An 18,788-nucleotide genomic window follows, 5' to 3' on the forward strand; every position below is an offset into this window, starting at 1 on the left:
AAAAAGTGATGGAGAGATATGGGAGAAGTTGGAGGGGAGGGAGTGGGCATGGATTTGATCAAAGCACCTTATATGCATGTATGAAATTCTCAATAAATTATTTAAAAACATATTTAGCATATCTGGCACATAGTAACTAAATGATGTTACTGAATTAATGTATAATCACCTACATTTTGCTAGTTTCACTCATTCAGATCATCATAATTTCTTAAAGAACTTTGGGTGGAATATTTATCTTTTAAAGAATGTTTTATTTTATTTTATGTGTATGAGTGTGTTGCCTGCCTGTAAGTACACCCATGTTGTGCCCATGGGAGCCAGAAGAGGGCATCAGATCCCCTGGTACTGGAGTTGTGGATAGTTGTTAGCTGCATTGTGGGTGCTGGGAATTGAACCTGAGTCTTCAGCAAGAGCAGTCAGTGCTCTTAACCGCTGAGCCAGTTCTCCAGCCCATGAAATATTTATCTTAATTTGTTAGAATACATGGTAGTTGTGGAGCAGTTGTAGTAATTACATTTCATAAGTTTTTTTTTTTTTTTTTTGGCTTTTTCTTCATGGCCTCTGTTTCTTAAACCCTTTTTCACCAGAGGTCTGAGTAGAAAGAGAAAGTGAAGAAATAAACTCAAGTCTGTTGCCTTTACTTGGAAAACAAACCATATGTGACTTTGCTGGTATGTTAGAAGAATCAATTTCCTATGTAACAGATGGCTTTATGTAACATGTAGGAGAGATGCTGCTTTTTAAGGAACTCCTGTAAGTGTGATCTGTTCTCTAGGTCCTATTGATCATTGGTCTAAAATGGATTAGAAAGTCCATGAGGATCTGGATAGAAGAATAATGCTGTGGTAGTTAGAGAATACAGATCTACCATCTGTTGCAAGCTATTGAGCTCTGATATGTTTCAGAAAAATGTTTTGAGATACAACCAAGGCATTATTGCTCTCCATCATAATATCTCTAAGTGGATAATGCCCTTATGTGGGATTTGGGCAGCTCCTAGTAATCAGACATTAAATATCTTTAGTGAATGCAGTGTACCTAACTTTAAGTGGGGTAAATAGAACCATTTGCCTTACATCTGTTGAGATTGTTTACTGATAAATAAATTAAAAAGCCTAGGTGAAATCTGTAACTTGGTTTTGAAAATCTTTTTGCTTTTGTTTGTTTTGGGGTTATGGGAGATAAGTGATTGAAGACCTCGTTTGTGCAAAAAATGTAGTGTTGCAGAATTTTTTATTAATACTAAATTATAGGCTAGTGTTAGTTTTCTAAGTGTTTCACTGTTTTTAATTGATTCTAAATAAAAAGAATGTTTAGAATATTAACATCAGTAGAGATCTATAAGCCACAACTTGTTAAAATTCTTTATAATAATCTGTTTCATAATTCCTCTCAAACTTAAAAAAAAAAATTAGGTCCTGGGGTAAATTAAAATGTTCCATGTTGATGTTGCCAGAAACAGTGTTAATAACATTTTATTTTGAAAGTCAGGTCTAATGTCAATCAGTCATCTTCAAAGGAACATGACTGGGAATTTTTTCATGGCTTTATGAGAAATACAGTGTTGAAGTCCTTACCTCTTTCAGTAGTGCATGGTAAAGGGCATGATCTGATCTGAAGTTTTTTTTTTTTGTTTTTTTTTCAGTTTTACAACTTTATTTGGCTCTTCGGCAGTTAGTTCCCACCCACATTGACTGTCTATAGATTTTTGAATGTGGTAACAGGGCCGTAGGTTACCAAGTGGAGCTTGTTTGGTGACTCCTCATCCTCATTACGTTTTCTGGACAAACAAACACGGTTACAATACGGAACGCTCCTTATTCCTTTGGCCCAGACAGGTTTGTTGAGCCTGATATCATTGCACACTCATCTTCATGGTGAATGTCTGGATTTCTATGAGTCTTCGAGACTCAGAAGAATTGATTTCTCGAAGCCCACTCCCTGGATGCACATGTGAATGTTGATGCTGTATTCCCGGGTCACCACCTCGTTGATGGCAGAACAGCCCTTCTTCTCACCACCTTTCTTTGCAGGAGCCATTTGGCTGGGCCCAAGTTGGAAAAGGATCTGGGGATTTTTGTTATTCCAAGATATACTATTTCATTGATTTTTAGGGAGCCTAGTTTTTCATATTTTAAGATTTTGGAAGACAGCGTAAGTCACATACATCATTGGTCAGATGGCCATTTGCAATGTACTGTGCACTTTCACAGCAGAATGTTAAAACTTGTAGAATGGGGGCTGGTGAGATGGCCAGCAGAAACCTGACAACTTGACGAGCCTGACAACTTGATTTCCATCCCCAGAACCCACAGTGGGAGCAGAGAACTGACTCTTTAAAGTTGTCCTCTGACCTCCACATACGTGTTGTAGCAGGTGTGCGCACCCTCCCCCCATGTAATTGTAACTTACAGAGTAGGTGTCATTAGCGTGGAAGAAAATTGGAGAGACATTAGTGGAGTACTCTTGGGCCCTGAGGAAGTAAATGGTCATAAACAAGAGTGAGGCTAGAAAATAGTTCTCTATCCTAAAAAGCTAGGCATTAGGTTTTTAATGAGGTGTTTTGTTTGTATATGTGCATGGGTGCATGCATGTGTGTGTGTGTGTTTTGAGACAGTGTTCTGTATGGCCCCATGCTGGTCTTAATCGTTTGGTCTTCTTGTCTCAGTCTCTCAGTTACTGGGATTATTACATGCATGAACTACTGTTCCTAACCGGCTACTTGTGTTCTTGATGCAACTCTTTTTTTTTTTTTTTTTAAAAGGACTGGGTCTTACTCTGTAGCCCTGGCTGACTTTCAACTCCCTATGTAGGCAAGGCTGGCTTGAAACTCACAGAGATCCACCTGCCTCTGTCTTCTGAGTGTTGGGATTAAAGACAAGTGCCACCACATCTAGCCCATGTTGAAGATTTTCACTCCAGATGGTAATTGGCAGTGAATAGTCTTAGGAGCTTAAAGCATAGATGTAAATTCCAATTTTCCTTTCAGAAATTACTCTTCACTATTCTGCAAGACACAGGTGTAGATAGCAGTGTGTTCTTGTGACAAATTGTAAGATATGGACATTGAAATACAAAGAGATCTCATGAAATTATAGCAAAAAGATGATTTTTTTTTTGTTTTCTCCTTGTACATGGATAAATTTAGAGGGTCTAGCATCTGTTGGACCTCCCACCTTCTCAGGGTTGGCTTCTCATACAGGTATTCTCCATAGAAATTTGAGGTCATACCACTACAGTAAGAAAATATAGACTTCTCAGAACACACATTTGAACAAATACTATTGAAAATAAATTTTAAAAATTACCTGTGTTGGCCATAACTCAGTAAGTGGTCCTTACTGAGTTATGATCCTTTGATGAGTTTTCATTCTCATTTAAAAGATATTATATGTATGTATGTGCATATATGTATCTTTGTTCTCATTTGAATTATAAGTTATTAGTTGGCTAGTCCTAATTTAATGTCATAGGAATTCAGTACAGTTTATTTTATTTTATAGGCTGGAGCATTGGATTTGCTGAAAGAGCTTAAGAATATTCCCATGACCCTGGAATTATTACAGGTATGTGCCTTTTTGTGTTACAGTGTTTCTATTGGTAATTGGCATAAAATACTGAAATATCTTCATTACCAAAAATATGTTTTTGAACTGTCTTGTTATGGTATAAAGTAGATCATTCTTTTTTTTTTAATTTTTATTTATGTATTTTGGTCTTTCTGAGACAGGGTCTCCCTTTAGCACCTACTAGCCTGGGACTCGCTATGTAGACTAGGATGCCCTCAAACTCACAGAGATCTGCTTGCCTTTGCCCTCTGAGTACTGGGACTAAAAGCATGTGCCACCATGCCTGGCTCATTCTTTTCTTTTTTTTTTAAAAAGATAGTCACATAAATCAGTAAGTTGTCATTGTAAAAATATATGTTCCTCAAGCTGGGGGTGGTGGTGCACACCTTTAATCCAAGCACTTGGGAGGCAGAGGCAGGCGATCTCTGTGAATTAAAGGCCGGCCTGGTCTATATAGTGAGTTCCAGGACAGCTGGGGTTATAGGGAGACCCTGTCTCAAAAAAGACCGAAAAAAAAAAAATTATATATATATATATATATTCCTCAAAAAGAATAGAACCTGGCTATCCAGGATTTTCAAGGTCATTGAGATCTGACCGTGAGAGGTGCTGCTAGGCTTGGACCCTGAGTTGGTCTTCCAGCATCTCCCCTTCTCAGTCTGTCGTAGCTTCTGCCTGCTTGAGCCTAGCTTCAGGGTGGGGATACCAGGTGTCACTCTTCTCCCTTTTTCAACACCAATCACACGTCAGCAACATTACATGAGTCGTTATTAAAGCCTTAGTGTTTATCTAGACTAAAAACGTAAGAACTTTAAACATAAGTCAGAATGTTAAAACGAAAGTAAATATAGTAACATGAATCCAGCTTTTTCCCACCAGACATAACCTTGTTATCTATGCTTATCTTCTTGGTGTTTCTATTTCATTAAGTTATAATTGAAGGAGTCAGAAAGGTATGTGAACTGGTTGGGAAGATACATTTTCACTAATGTCTAATTGAAATGGAACACTTTCAGTTAGAAAGGCTATAGACTACAGGTGTATTATTAGCTCTTAAGGCTATAACTAAAGAAATCACAAATATTTTGGTTTCAACTTACAGTTGTTACTGTAAGATATATTAAAATCCATTTGCTATTAGTGATGGTTGCTATCATTCCTTACCCTAAGTTTTACGTAACAGTTAAGGAAGTGGTATATTACTATGCTACATTTGAATATATGTGCAACTGCTTGATATAGAGTTGGTTTTCTTTGTAATATTTTATATTTTATTTAATGTGCTTTAAAAGCATTCTGAGGAGGGAGTCTATAAGCTTTACCAGACTGCCAAAGATTTCTATAGTGGAGATCTCACAACAACATAAAAAGAATTCTCTACATACAGACTCAAAAAAGGAAGAACTAATCATGAAGTACTACGACCAGATTCAGGGATCAGTGGCTACTTCCTTTTGAGACAGTATCTTGCCATCTAGGTGTAACCCTTCCTCACAGAGAATGATAGACCTATGTGGGGAAAATTGCATTGAAACAGTCTTAGTAATTCTAGCATGCATTTAAGAGATGAGTAGAGTTATAGAAGAAATTTGGAGGTCAGATAGGGTTTTCATTTATATCCATCTCTAATTTTTTTCCAGATGCTTCTTTTCTGTAAGTCTAATTATATAACAAACATTTGGATTTTTAAAAAAATTTTATGTGTATGTGTATATTGCCTGCATATAGGTAAGTGCACCTGTGTCGTGCAATGCCCGTGGAGGTCAGAAGAGGCTGTTGGATCCCCAGGAACTGGAGTTGGTGGACAGTTGTTAGCTGCCATGTGGGTGCTGGGATTCGAACCTGGGTCTTCTGTAAGAACAACCAGTGTTCTTAACCGCTGAGCCATCTCCAGCCCCAAACATTTAGATTTTTATTATGGTTAAGAAATGGGTTTGTAAACATCAATAGATAAGATTTTTCCTCCTCACTGAGTTCAGAGTCTTAATAGAAGAAAATTTTGTTTGTAAGCAAATTATAGGTACCCAGGTAGATGTCTGGGGGTGGGAACAGTATGGGAAAGAAGCACAAAGCAGTTTGCTTCTTAATCTGATCACTTAGTCTGGGAACTCAGGAAAGCCTTCACATAGGTAGTAGAGCTAATGATGAATCTCCAAAGATGAATAGTTTCTCCATTAGCAGAGAAGGGTGTCCAGCAGAGGAGGTTGAAATAGCATGTGGAAGTACTGTGGCATGTAGGGTAATACAGGGCAAGAAAGAGCTAGAGCTAGAGGCAGGATAGCATTCTGTCTTCATATGCACTCTCAGGATCAGTACCACTTAAATATTAAGTACATAACCAGATTAGCACATTGGAAGAAATGGGAAGCTGGAGACAGAAGACTTGATGACTACTGCATTTATTCAGGTGAGTGGCGACAAGGATGTGAACTAAGGTATTAGCAGTAAAGTGGAGCAGTAAAAGATGATTTTAGAGAGTTGGGAGGGAGGACATTGAGATAGAGTTTCTCTCTGTAACCCATGGTGTCCTCATTCTCACACCAGTCCTCCTGCTTCAGCCTCCTGAATTAAGGATTACTGGCATGTGCCACAACACCTGCCAGAACTGGATTTTTTTGTTTTAGTTTTATTAATTAATTTTTTTGAGACACAGTGCTACCATATATTCCAAGCTGGACTTTTACTTGTGAGACCTCAGTCTCCTAAGTGGTGGGAGTACAGGCATGTATCACCCTGCCCAGTACTCCCCACACAGGGCCGTGGGGTACCACTGAGTCTTTCTTGCGGAGGAGAGGCATTTGATAATGACGGACAACCTATAAGAATTGTCAGCTGATTGACTGGGCAAGGGGGTGAAAGGAAGAGTTTAGTGTAAAACTTCCTAAAGGATAGTAAATGTAGCTAGATTTCACTGTTATTTGCTGTGCTAGAGACCGAATCCAGGACCTTTTCAAGACAAGCATTCTATCACTGAGCTGAATCCTTAGCCCTGTTTTCTTTTAGTGTTTTTTTCAGCTTTATTTAGATATAAATCACATCCCATATAGTTGACTTCTTTCAAGTATATAATTCAATATTTTATAGTATATTCAAAGTTTTTTCCTGTCCTTAAACATAATCAATTTTAGAATATTTTTGTTGCTCTAAAAAAAAAACCCCAAACTGCATACTTTTTACAGTCATTCTCCATTTCCCCTTAATTAGTTCCCTCCTTCTGCCCTAACCAACCAATACTTTCTGTCTCTGTAGACTTGTCTGTTCTGGCGGGTTCGTATAAATAGAATCACAGAGTTTGTGACTTTATATGTCTGGCTTCTTTCATTCAGCATGTTTTTGAGGTTTGTCCATGTTGTAGTATATGTCAGAACTTCATTATGTTTTACATGTAAAGAATATTCCATTTTGTGAATATATACATATATAAATACCGTTATGTAAATACTATATTTATCTATTTGCCAGTTAATGACATTTGAGTTGTTTGGGGCAATTATGAATCATGTCTATCTGCTGATACACAAATTTTGTTTTATTTATTGATTTTTATTTTATATGTATGAGTGTTTTGCCTCTATGTACATAAGTGCACCGTGTGCATGCAGTGCCTGCAAAAGCTAAAGAGGACATCAGATCTTGGAAATGGAGTTAGGACAATTATTAGCTGCCACATGGGTGCTGGGAACCAAACCCAGTCCTCTGCAAGAGCAGTCAGTGCTTATAATTGCTGAGCTGTTTCTCCAGCCCTGATGTACAAATTTGTGTGAACACATGTTTTCGTTGCTCTTGGATAGATAGCTAAAAATGGAATTGGTAGGTTGTATAATAACTGTTTAACGTTATGAGGAGCTGCCAGACTGCTTCCCAAGTGCTTGCACCATTTTACATCCAGTAGCAGTAAGTAGAGGTTCTAGTTTCTCTGTGTCTTTGCCAACTGCTGCAATGCTCTGTCTTTGATTACAGTAGGAGTGGGAAGTGATTTCCGTTTCTCCAATGACTACATGATGCTGAGCACCTTACTGGCTTTTTCTTCTTTGTTTTGGTTTCAATCAGGGTCTTGCTATATAGCCCAGATTGGACTTGAATTAAAAAATCCTGCTACCACCTCCTCAATGCTGGGATTGCAGAACATTTTCAGATTGTATTTGGAGAAATGCTTCCTTTGCTTTTCTTTTTTTTTTGAGACAGGGTCTCCCCTGTAGCCCCAGCTGGCCTGGAACTCACTATGTAGACCAGGCTGGCCTTGAACTCACAGAGACCCGCCTGCCTCTGCTTCCCAGGTACTGGGACTAAAGACATACACCACCATGCCTGGCTTGCTTTTCCATTTTTAAGCTGGATCGATCATTATTGAGTCACGGTAGCTTTTTGTTTAGATATAATCCTTATTAGATAAGAGATTTGAAAATATCTCCCATTATCTTTTTCTCTTTTTTCCCTCCTGAATATTGAATATGGGACCTTACACATACCAGACAAGCACTCCAGTAGGCTACTGTTGAGCCACTCCCGTTTTTTGTGGTTGTTTTGTTTTTTGGTGACAGTATCTTAGTACCTGGGTTGACTTAGAACTTGAGTTTGCTATACTCTAGTTTGTTGTCTTCTGTGGTTACTTATGTTTTAGGTGTTAGGTTTATGAAACCATTAACAGAAACTACCCATGTTGGTGCATGCTATTTGGGAGGCTAGGCAAAAAGATTGAGAGTTCTAGGCCTACCCAGGCTATATGGTGAGCCTTGTCTCAAAAACCTAAGAGGGAGGGAGTAAATGAGGGAGGGACAGATAGACACTTGTGCAGGCCAACCAAAGTCACAAAGATTCCTTGTTCACCAACCATTTGTTAAAGATGCAGAGGACCACAATTCAGTTCCCAGCACCATGTTGAGCAACTGACAACTGCCTTGTAACTCTGGCCCCAGGGGATGTAATACCCTCTTCTGGCCTCCATTAGTACCTGCACTCATGTGCAAATATGCACACACAGGACACACATTCACATAATTAAAAATAAAAATTTAAAAACATGTTCTTTTTTTCCAGTGAATGGTCTTGATTTTTGTTGTTGTTGTTCTAAAATCAACTGATGGAAAATGTGTAGATTTTTTTGAGGGGTCCTAAATCTGCCCACCCATCTACATGATTTTCCTTTTGCTAACACCATACTGTTGTGGTTACTTGCAGCGGGTTGAGGACATTTGGAAGTTGGGAATTGTGTTATCCAACTTTGTTCTTTCCCAAAATTGTTTTGGTTCATGTTTCTCTGGTTTAAGATAATGTGTCAGTTTTTACCCAGAGGCAGATCAGAGTTAATTCTGAGCAGCGAATCTGTAGTTTGATTTGATTATTACTAAATCTTAACATTTAAATCTTCCAATCCCTGAACCTAGGATGCCTTTTCGTTTCTGTAGCCCATCTTCAATTTTTTTTCCACAGTGCTTTATAGTAGCTATTTATTTCTTATATCTGTGTTTTTTTCTTTCTAAAATTACATTTATTTACTTGTGGGGGGCTTGCATGTAGTGGTCAGAGGATAACCCAGAGTCAGTTTTCTCTTTCTACCATGTAGGTCCCAAGGATTTAAACTTAGGCTTGGTGGTAAGTCCTGTTTCCTGCTGAGCCATTCCACTGGCTTCTGTTTTTTTCTTTATGTACATGCTTTATGGTAGCTGTATGTTGACTGTGTGTGTGTGTGTGTGTGTATTTTTTTGGTCTTTTTGAGATAGGGTCTTCTTGTAGTCCCAGCTGTCCTGGAATTCACTATGTAGACCAGGCTGAACTCATAGAGATCTGCCTGCCTCTGCCTCCCAAGTGCTGGGACTACAGGCGTGCACCACCACGCCTGGTATGTATGTATATTTTAAAATTTTATTTATTTTTATTTTATGTGTATGAGTGTATTGCTTGCATGTAAGTGCACCCATGTCCTGCAGTTCACACAGAGGTCAGAAGAGAATGTTGGATCCCCTGGAACTGGAGTTACAGATGGTTGTTAGCTGCTATGTAGTTGCTAGGAACCGAACCTGGGTCCTCTGTAAGACTGGCCAGTACTAACCACTGAGCCACCTCTCCAGCTGTGTATTTTTAACCATAAGATTTAGTGACTGCCTTTAATTCCAGCTACTCAGGAGGCAGAGGCAGGCGGATCTTTGTGAGTTCAAGGCCAGCCTGGTCTACGTAGCAAGTTCCAGGCCAGCTGGGGGTACAAGGAGACCCTGTCTGAAAAAAAAAAAAAAAAAAAAAAGACTCGGCTGGAGGTATAGATAGCATTTGTTTGGCATGCAGTGTCTTGGGTTTGGTTCCTAGCACCTAAAACAAACATAAAAACAATTTAGTTGCTCCCTTCAGATCACCTTGACAAGAAGAGCTCATGAATTGTCATGAAGGAGATTTTTGTTCTGGAACACCCCAGTTGATGTGCCTCCAGCTTTGTAAATCTGTTTTTGTTGTGCCTCACTCGCTCTCTACCTTTCTGTAATAACCTCCCTTCCCCTATCCTTTCCATCCCTCCTCCTAACTGTGTATCTGATTTTTAAGGAGAATTCTTGGTCCAAGGTTTGTAATTTCTCTGCTACAGTGTCAGAGGCCACTTTTTGAATGGCTTATCTATCATATCTTGTAAGCCTTGGTATACCTGTTCTCGGAAGTCTCTAGACTTCTGAGAGATAAATCCAGACCTAGTTATCCAAGTAAATAGCTTCTTATTCCTGTACTTTCTTCTAGTCTCCCAAGAGTTTTCCCTAAAGGAAAATGAAAAGTACCTTGGGTTTTCTGGGCCTTCTGATTTTCCACTTCTCCTCAGCATCTGATTTCCTATTGTCTAACTGGGTATCCATTTCCTTAGGTAAGCATACTTATTGTAGAGAGCCGCATTCTCAGAATAGGTGCTAAGCGGGATAATCGTTGGTTTTAGTAATCAAAACATCCTATGATAATTGGTAATTAAAAAGCAGTCACCCAGCAGCATTTGCTTATTCATCTTCTCCTCACACCTTTGGTCCCCTGCAGGCCTTCCTGCAATGCCTTTTTCTTTGCCCTTCTGGACCTCAGCGCGTTAGTAACTCAAGTCATTTCCTCCACTCATTCCAGAATTATGTTTTTCTTTTAGAAAACTTGCTGTGTTAATTCCAAATCTTTGCGGAGGGGGGGGGCTTTAAAATCTTGGGGTTCTCTTTATCTTTCTGCTGTTGAACCCTATCTGCTTTGCTCAGGTCCCTAGAGAGAGAACACAGACCACTGCAGCCCTCCCCCCCCCATACTTTAAATTCTTGAACAAAACATCTGGATTTTTTTTTCCCTGAGTTTAATAATTTAGAAAGAAACCTTTAAGTACCCATTTATTTCTCTACCTCAAAGCTATCAGCAGGGATTTTCCTTTATTTTTCAACCACTAAGCATTTCTTTTGCCATAGATCATGTGTTTTTGAAACTTACTGAATAATTTACCGTTTTTATTTATTATCCATAATTGAGCTGTCATAGCCTTTGTGGTTTTTGATGAAATGGAAAGAGCATGAACTGTGAAGTGGTCAATCATAGATGAAAATTCCAGTCTTGCCAATTAGCAGTGGTAGAATGCTGGGCAGGTTATATTGGGAGTTGCAGTCTCTTTATCTTTAAAAATAGGGGTAATAGTCTCAACCCAAAGTGTTCTTAGAAAGATTAATGTACATGGAAATTCTATTATAATATTATTACATGCTAAATTTATTTGTATTCTGTGAAGTCCATCTTGAGATCTGTAACTATATGATAGTTTTATAGGACCAAAAAACAAAAATAGCCTCTTCAACTTCTCTAGGTGGTAGTTTTTGTTTGGATAGTTTCATTATAAGTTGTAGCCAGTACTTAGAGGGAATCTCTGTAGAAGAATGTAATGAGACCAGGGAGTGCATGTGCTTGTCATAACTATTTCAGTTTGCCTTGACAGGTACATTTTGCATTTTATCCTCATTTCCCCCTGAAAGACTGATTTCATTTCAGTCATTCATTGGCCTTACTTAACAAAGTATCACATTAAATGACTGCTGATGTCAGTGATGGAGCACTGATGAGTCCAGTGTTGGATCTGAAGATATATGTACCTTCAATCTGTAATATATGTACCATTGTAAGATCTCAAATCATTGACACTTTTAAAATATCTGAAGTAGGAGAAATCTGAAAAAGAAGAAAGTGTGGGTAATAGTATACTGAGTTGTTTGAAATAGAATGATGTACATGGTTTTTTTTTTGTTTCCTTGCAGTCTACACGAATTGGAATGTCGGTTAATGCTATTCGAAAGCAGAGTACAGATGAAGAAGTTACATCTTTAGCAAAATCTCTAATCAAATCTTGGAAAAAATTATTAGGTATAATTGATATTTCCTTGTGTATTTATGATGTCCTGATTTGTTCAAGTCGTTGCTGCGTTTTTTTTTTGTCTATAATGAAATCTGCTTTGTAATAAGAATGGGAGGGATAATTTAATGTCCTTGAAAATTTTGTATTTTAGGCTAATAAGTTCAGTTGTCTTGGCTTTTGACAGTCTTAACTAAATATGAGCTCTTTCAGGATTTTTCTCTGAAGGGAAAAGTACATTCTTTCTGAAGTGGCTTTGAAATAACCTTTTAACTTTCACAGAAGTAGCAAGCACGCGTGCATCTGTTTCCTTTACCCTGCTGTCAGCTTTTGATACTTGTCATTTAATCATCTGCTTACTTTTAATCATCTCTCGGTTTTTAGACCATCTGACAGTTGATTCTGTAATTTTATTTTATCTTATAATACTTAGAATATTATTTGTATTTCTCCTTGGAACAAACGTTTCCTTTCCTCTTTTCATTTCTTTTTTCTTTTTTCCTCTTTTTTTTAAAAGATGGGATCTCACTAGTATGTCTGAGTTGGCCTAGAACTTACAATCCTCCTGCCTCAGTCTCCAGAGTAGCTAGAATTATAGGCATGTGTCAACATTTCCAGCACAAGCTTATTTTCTTATACAACTGTAATACAGGAAATTAAGCACTGGTCCAGTATCTTATAGTCCATGTTCTAGTTTGTCACTAACCCCATAATGTACTTTTTGTCTGCAAAAATGTAGTCCAGAAAAATGTAGTTTTCTAATCTAAGTTCTTAAGCCTTTTTTTGATGTTGACTTTTTGGAGAATTCAGTAACATTTCTTGGTTGTGTTTTCTGTTTTGTTTTTATTTACTTGAGACAGGGTCTCATTAACCTGTAACTGTGGATGTATCTGATGACCTTGAATTCCTATATGTCCACAGTTAGAATACTATTTAAGTATATTAAATTCCTAAGGTGTCACACCTAGTTAGAGTGTTCACTTTTTTTTGTAAAAAAAAGCCATTCTACAAGAGACATTTTAAGACCCTGAAACTGCCTTGTATTTTATCAGATCTGCCCTTCCCTCAATTTAGTGTCCATTATTTTTCCCCAAACCAGTCTTCACATTGATGGATACAAAATTTTGATGTCCAAACTCTTTCATTTATTTACAAATTATCATTACAGTATAAGAAAGCATTGTCATTCATGGTTTCCTATACCATATGATAGTCTGTAATCTACTACCATTCAGATTGATTTACATTGTCTCAGATTTGGCCACTAGGTGCCTCCTCAGGCTGGTTTCTAGATCCTTTTGGTTAGCCCTCTTCAATGATGTGATCACTTACTGACAGTCTAGATCCATAAGAAGTATTTGGCCCATCTGTTTTCCTTGTCCCAGCCCTGGATTTGGCTACTACACCTACACCTGGTTTTATGTGAATACTTATTTGTGTTGTCATTTTTATATATGAAATTTTTTTTCATTACAACTAGTCATTTTATTGGCTTCAGATGACCATGTAATAATTTTTATCAGGTGCCTATTGTTAAGTTTGTTGTTGTTTTTAACTTTATGGCTATTACAACTCACATCTTGATGAATATCCTCCTGCCTAATTTTTTTAAGATCCTTAGCTAAATTTATAGATTTAGTATTACTGCTTGTAAATAGTACATTCTTTTTGTTTTTTCTTTGTGGTGTTTGTTTGTTTTTGAGGCAAAGTCTCCCCTGTAGCCCCAGCTGACCTGGAACTCGATGTAGACCAGGCTGGCATCATGTCTCAGAGGTTTGCTTGCCCCAGGCCCGACAGTAGCACATTTTTAAATATTAGCACTTTTAATATTTACAGTATGCCAAGCATTGATTTAGATGAGTACATTTAAGCCTCAGCACACTTGAGTATGTTAGATACTATTATAAATCCCCATTTTATGATGAGGAAATTAAGGTATGAACAGTACCTTATGCATATTGTGTTTATGGTGAATAGCCAAGCTTGAATCTGACTATAGATGATCTTAATCCAGAGAGAGTTGGAGTACTTCCTTCCCTGCCAACTCACTATACTGCCTGTAGCACTGTATTAGACAGTAGGAGTCTTCACCTAGGCATGGTGACTAAGCTCAAGGCCTTATATATGCTAGGCAAGCACTCTACCACTAAGCCACATCTCATTTCATTTTGATATGTAAGTGTGCGTGTGTGTGCGTGCGTGCGTGCGTGTGTGTGTGTGTGTGTGTGTGTGTGTGTTGTACAGGCTATTAGTGTACTGTATTTCAGTTTTTATTTTTAACAGGTTAGATTTTTCAGATTGTTTAGGAATTTCACACATCTTTTCAGATGGACCATCAACTGATAAAGACACTGAAGAAAAGAAAAAAGAACCTACAATTTCATCACAGAATAGCCCTGAAGCAAGAGAAGAAAGGTAATCCACTTTATGTAAATTCATTTCTGTAGAGGTTAGGTGCTTGCCTGCTCCATCATTTTGTGCCTGGTCTTCTGATCTCATCTGCACTCCTCTTCCATTACCCAATCAAATGGAATATATATATAGCTTACTAAAAAAAATTTATGCCGAGAGTGGTGGCTCACGCCTCTTAACCCAGCACCCAAGAGGCAGAGGGAGGTGGATCTCTGTGAGTTCAAGGGCAGCCTGGTCTACATAATGAGTTCCAGGCCAGCTGGGGCTACAGGGAGACCTTGTCTCAAAAAGACCAAAAAAAAAAAAAATTATTTTAGCAAGATACCTTAGATTTTTAGAAGTAGAAGACTATATAAATAAAACAAAATTCACGTTGTACTCAGTAAGTTTGAATAGACTTGCTGGTACTGGTACTGGTGGAATGGATAATGAAGGCATTGATTAGGGATTCAAATGGTTTCTTCCTTTGTTACCATATTTCTTTAAATCTATTTTAGCCCTGGATCATATTTCTTTTTATGCCTTTTTCCTCCCAACTTTGTCATGAATGTGAAGTTGAGTAATGGTAGGTTCTAATCATGCCTTAACTCCTACGAGGTTTTTTTCTATTCTTTGTTATCATATATGATGAAGTGTGCAATATCCAGCATTTTGCCATAATAGGTGATATGTATAGTAGATTAATGTGAACGGTTCCTCAGTTCTTAGTACAATTGTAGCTTGGATGGACTTAGAGAGTGGTTCTCCAAGGGCATTCCCTAGAACAGCAAGCGCCTGACTGGTGGTCAGGAATGGGAATGTTCAGGCCTTACCCTGGAACTGCTCCGTCAGGAGTTCTGAGAGTGACCCAGAATTCTTTAGGTGTTTCAGAGGCACTGAGGTTCTAGAACCTTTGCTTTAAAGGCAACAGATTCTAAGCTCTGTTTTGTCTAAGAACTTTTGATTGCTACATAATCCAGTTTAGGGCCTTAGCGGTTTTAAGACATGAAGGCTACTATCAGTTTATTTCCCAAAATTGATCACGTGTTCATTTTTTTTTAGTAATATTAGTATCTCCTAAACTGTTATTTTATGTACTTAAATGTTAAAGAAGGTAAGCCAAAAGTGGGGTTAAAGAGCAGTAGTTAATAAAATCTGTAGTTTAAAAAAAAATTTATTAATTTTATTTTATGTGTATGAGTGTATTCCCTGATTATGTAAGTGCATCCATGCCATGCAGTGCCCATAGAGGTCAGAAGAGAGCATCAGATCCCCTGGATCTGGAGTTACAGATGGTTGTCAGCTGACATGTGGGTCCGAAGAACTGAACCCAGGTCCTTTGTAAGAGTAGTTAGTGCTTTTAACCACTGAGCCATCTCTCCAGCCCAAATTTGTAGTTTCTTTCTTCTCATTTTTTGCCTTGACATTTTGGATTTTTAGAAAATTTCAAGAATAACAAAAGGAACTCCCATAAACCCTTAGCTCAGTTGTTCCCATTATGTGTATCTATGCATATGTACATATGTGTTTATACACACATGAACTGATTTTATATTGAACCAAATAAGAATGATTTACAGACATCATACCCTTTATATCTCTAAATATATCAGTGTGTATTTTCTAATAACTAGTGTATGTATAACACTACAGCTGTCAGTAACAAGAAGTTAACAGTAATAAACTTTTTTCCTGTCATAGATCTTAATGAATTTTTGTAGCTGTCCTAATAGTGTTTATTTAAAGTGTTATTTATTGCAGAGGCCAGCTTACAACCAATCTAGAGAGATAGTGTTTGAAAACTCTGTTCTAGTTAGACAGTGGGGATTTGGAAAAATATTTTTCCAAAATACCCTGAGTCAGTTGTGTTTAGTTGTCATGTGTGCTTGGTCTCCTTTAATCTTTAATAGTTCCTGTACTAGTCTTCATCATCTCTCATGATCTTGATATCTTTTAAAAGTATATCTTTTAAAATTGCTTTCAACTATGTCTTGTGTAGATGCTCTGGTTTGATGCCCTTAAAAATGTAAAATATAGACAAATAAGTAGATTTTGAAAAAAAAGTGAATTGTTAGTTTAGATATCATAGCTGTCTGCTAAAGCATGTATTATGTAGGTGCTTGCTACCCATCCACATGCAGGAAGAAATAATAGAGGACTGCTGGAACAGGTCTGAGGTATAATCTAAACGGAGATGAAGGTTAGACCTGACTGGTTTGTACTTGAGCACAGTTTTACATTTTGGATGCAAGAATTTGAGAAAATTACATTCTTAAGTAGTTCAAACCCAGGCATGACAGTTAATGTAAGAGGTGGGCCGGTAATAGTAAAGCTAGTGAAGAAGAGTGCCATCAGTCCACACAGGCAGTTTATAGTACTTTTGCTATGCACCGGAAATAGGCAGAGAATCAAAAGCCTTTAATTGAAGTACTTGAGAAGTGGATTTAAACAAACATTGGATTTGGGGTTGGCGATGTAGCTCTGTTAGTAGAGTGCTTACCTACAATGCCCAAAGCCCTGGATTCAATCCCCAGCACCCTTCATAAAATGGGCATGGCAGCACACATCTACAACACCATTACTTGTGAGGTAGAGGCAGGAGAATAAGAAATCCACAGTCATGCTTGGCCTACGTAGGGAGTCAAGGCCAGCCTGGGCTACATGAAACCTTGTCTCATCATAAACTAATTAATAAGTAAATAAACAAATAGCTCTTTTTCATTTATGGCTTACAGTTGCCATGCTGCATATTGAAAATACAAGCAAGATTAAATCCTAGCTTACGTTTTTTGTAAACTTAGTCTTTGGGAGAAAGTATGAAAAGTAACCTGAAGTAGTTTTTAAGTACAGGGCATCCTAAGAGAAGGCTGTAGGAAGAACTGATTTAAGATTTGAAGGCACAAATGACTCTCTTGTCCATAGTGATGTTTTTGAAGTTTAACTGTGGTTGTGTCCTGGAGATAAGACAAGGGACTATATCCTTACAGCAAATACAAATTAGGTCTGTGGAGAAAAATAGTTTGGTCTTTGAAAAAAAAAATTGTGCCTGATGCCATTAATGCGGTAAGACTTAACTTGAAACTAGTCAAAGAAATAGTTTGGAGAGAGCCTGTTTTGGCAGATGTCCAGTTGAAGAAGTTAATCACAAGCAATTGAAATTTTGGGGTTGACTGGAAAATTATTACTATTTTTATTTATTTATTTATTTATTTATTTATTTATTTATTTATTTATTTATTTGTGTGTATGTGTGTGTGTGTACGCGCGCACGCGCGTGTGTGTGTGTGTGTGTGTGTGCATGCACCATGTACAATTAAAGGTGTGCGCCACCATGCCCGGTGGAAATTTATTTTTTTTTAAATTTTATTTACTTTTATTTTATGTGTATGAATGTGTTGCCTGCATGCATGTAAGTGCACCTATGTTGTGCAAATGCCTTCATGAGAGAAGAGGGCTTCGGATCCCCTGGAACTGGAGTTTTGGGTGGTTGTTAGCTACCATTTGGGTGCTGGGAATTGAACCTGGGTCCTGGGTCCTCTGCAAGAGTAGCTAGTGCTCTTAACTGCTGAGCCATCTCTCCAGCCCCAACTGGAAAATTATTAAACTGCTTGGAAGAGTCAGTGTTTCTGGGAAGAAATTAAGAGACCTTTTTATACTCTGGAAGCTTAACTTCTTAATACACCTGCTTTTATCTTAAAGGGGGTGTTTCGTTAGATCCCCATTGTCTAAATTAAAACAGACTTTTCAGACACTTTCAGTTCACAAGTTTGACTGTGAGCTGGCTTGCTCTTTGACCTCATTCCTTCAACCCCTTCCTCATGCCCAGGTCCTTGCTTTTCATGTACTGTGCTGGGTTATAATGCATCTTTTCTTAATGTTTAAAAGGGCAGTCAAGGCAATTTTTTTTTTAAAAAAAGCCATGAGATTTATCTATTGAATTCAAAATTTTTAAAACTTTTAAAGTTTTAAAAACTTTTTCAGTCTGTATGCAAGTAACTGCTATAAGTAACTGTTATTTTACGAAGGTTTTTCCTGATTTCTTTTTGGTGTGTGTGTGTGTGTGTGTATTTTAGTAGTTCCAGTGGCAACATAAGCAGCAGAAAGGATGAGACAAATGCTCGCGATACTTACGTTTCATCTTTTCCTCGGGCACCAAGCACCTCTGATTCTGTGCGATTAAAGTGTAGGGAGATGCTTGCCGCAGCTCTCCGAACAGGAGGTAAGTTTAGGGTTACTTGTTCGCTCTTTAGCCCCTTCTACGACCACTGCCACCTCTACTTCCATGTTGATGTTTTATGGGTGTCATCCTGCTGATAGCTGCCCACCTCTGCTCAGCTTGGAAGCTGTTGCTAGTGGTAGTTCTCGAGGGTAGAAGAAGAGGAGCACTTAGACACTGTATAGTTACCGTATGATTTCAACAGATGGAATTCTTGTAGTATATTAATTTTTTTCATGGTTTAGTAATTGAAGCTTTCCGTCCATAAGTATTT

General features: G+C 37.9%; 1 protein-coding gene across 1 annotated transcript in view; it reads left to right on the forward strand.

Moving 5' to 3' along the window:
- Tcea1 (transcription elongation factor A1) overlaps positions 1–18,788 on the forward strand; it is a gene marked incomplete in the record, with an annotated part of 42,720 nt that overhangs the window by 9,014 nt on the left and 14,918 nt on the right. The window contains 4 exon segments of the mRNA XM_008844411.3: positions 3,507–3,569; positions 11,813–11,918; positions 14,235–14,322; positions 18,372–18,517. Of these exon segments, the coding sequence (XP_008842633.1) occupies positions 3,507–3,569; positions 11,813–11,918; positions 14,235–14,322; positions 18,372–18,517 (403 nt within the window).

This window comes from Nannospalax galili, unplaced genomic scaffold, assembly GCF_000622305.1.
Source record: "Nannospalax galili isolate Female #2095 unplaced genomic scaffold, S.galili_v1.0 scaffold40, whole genome shotgun sequence".
Lineage (NCBI taxonomy): Eukaryota > Metazoa > Chordata > Mammalia > Rodentia > Spalacidae > Nannospalax > Nannospalax galili.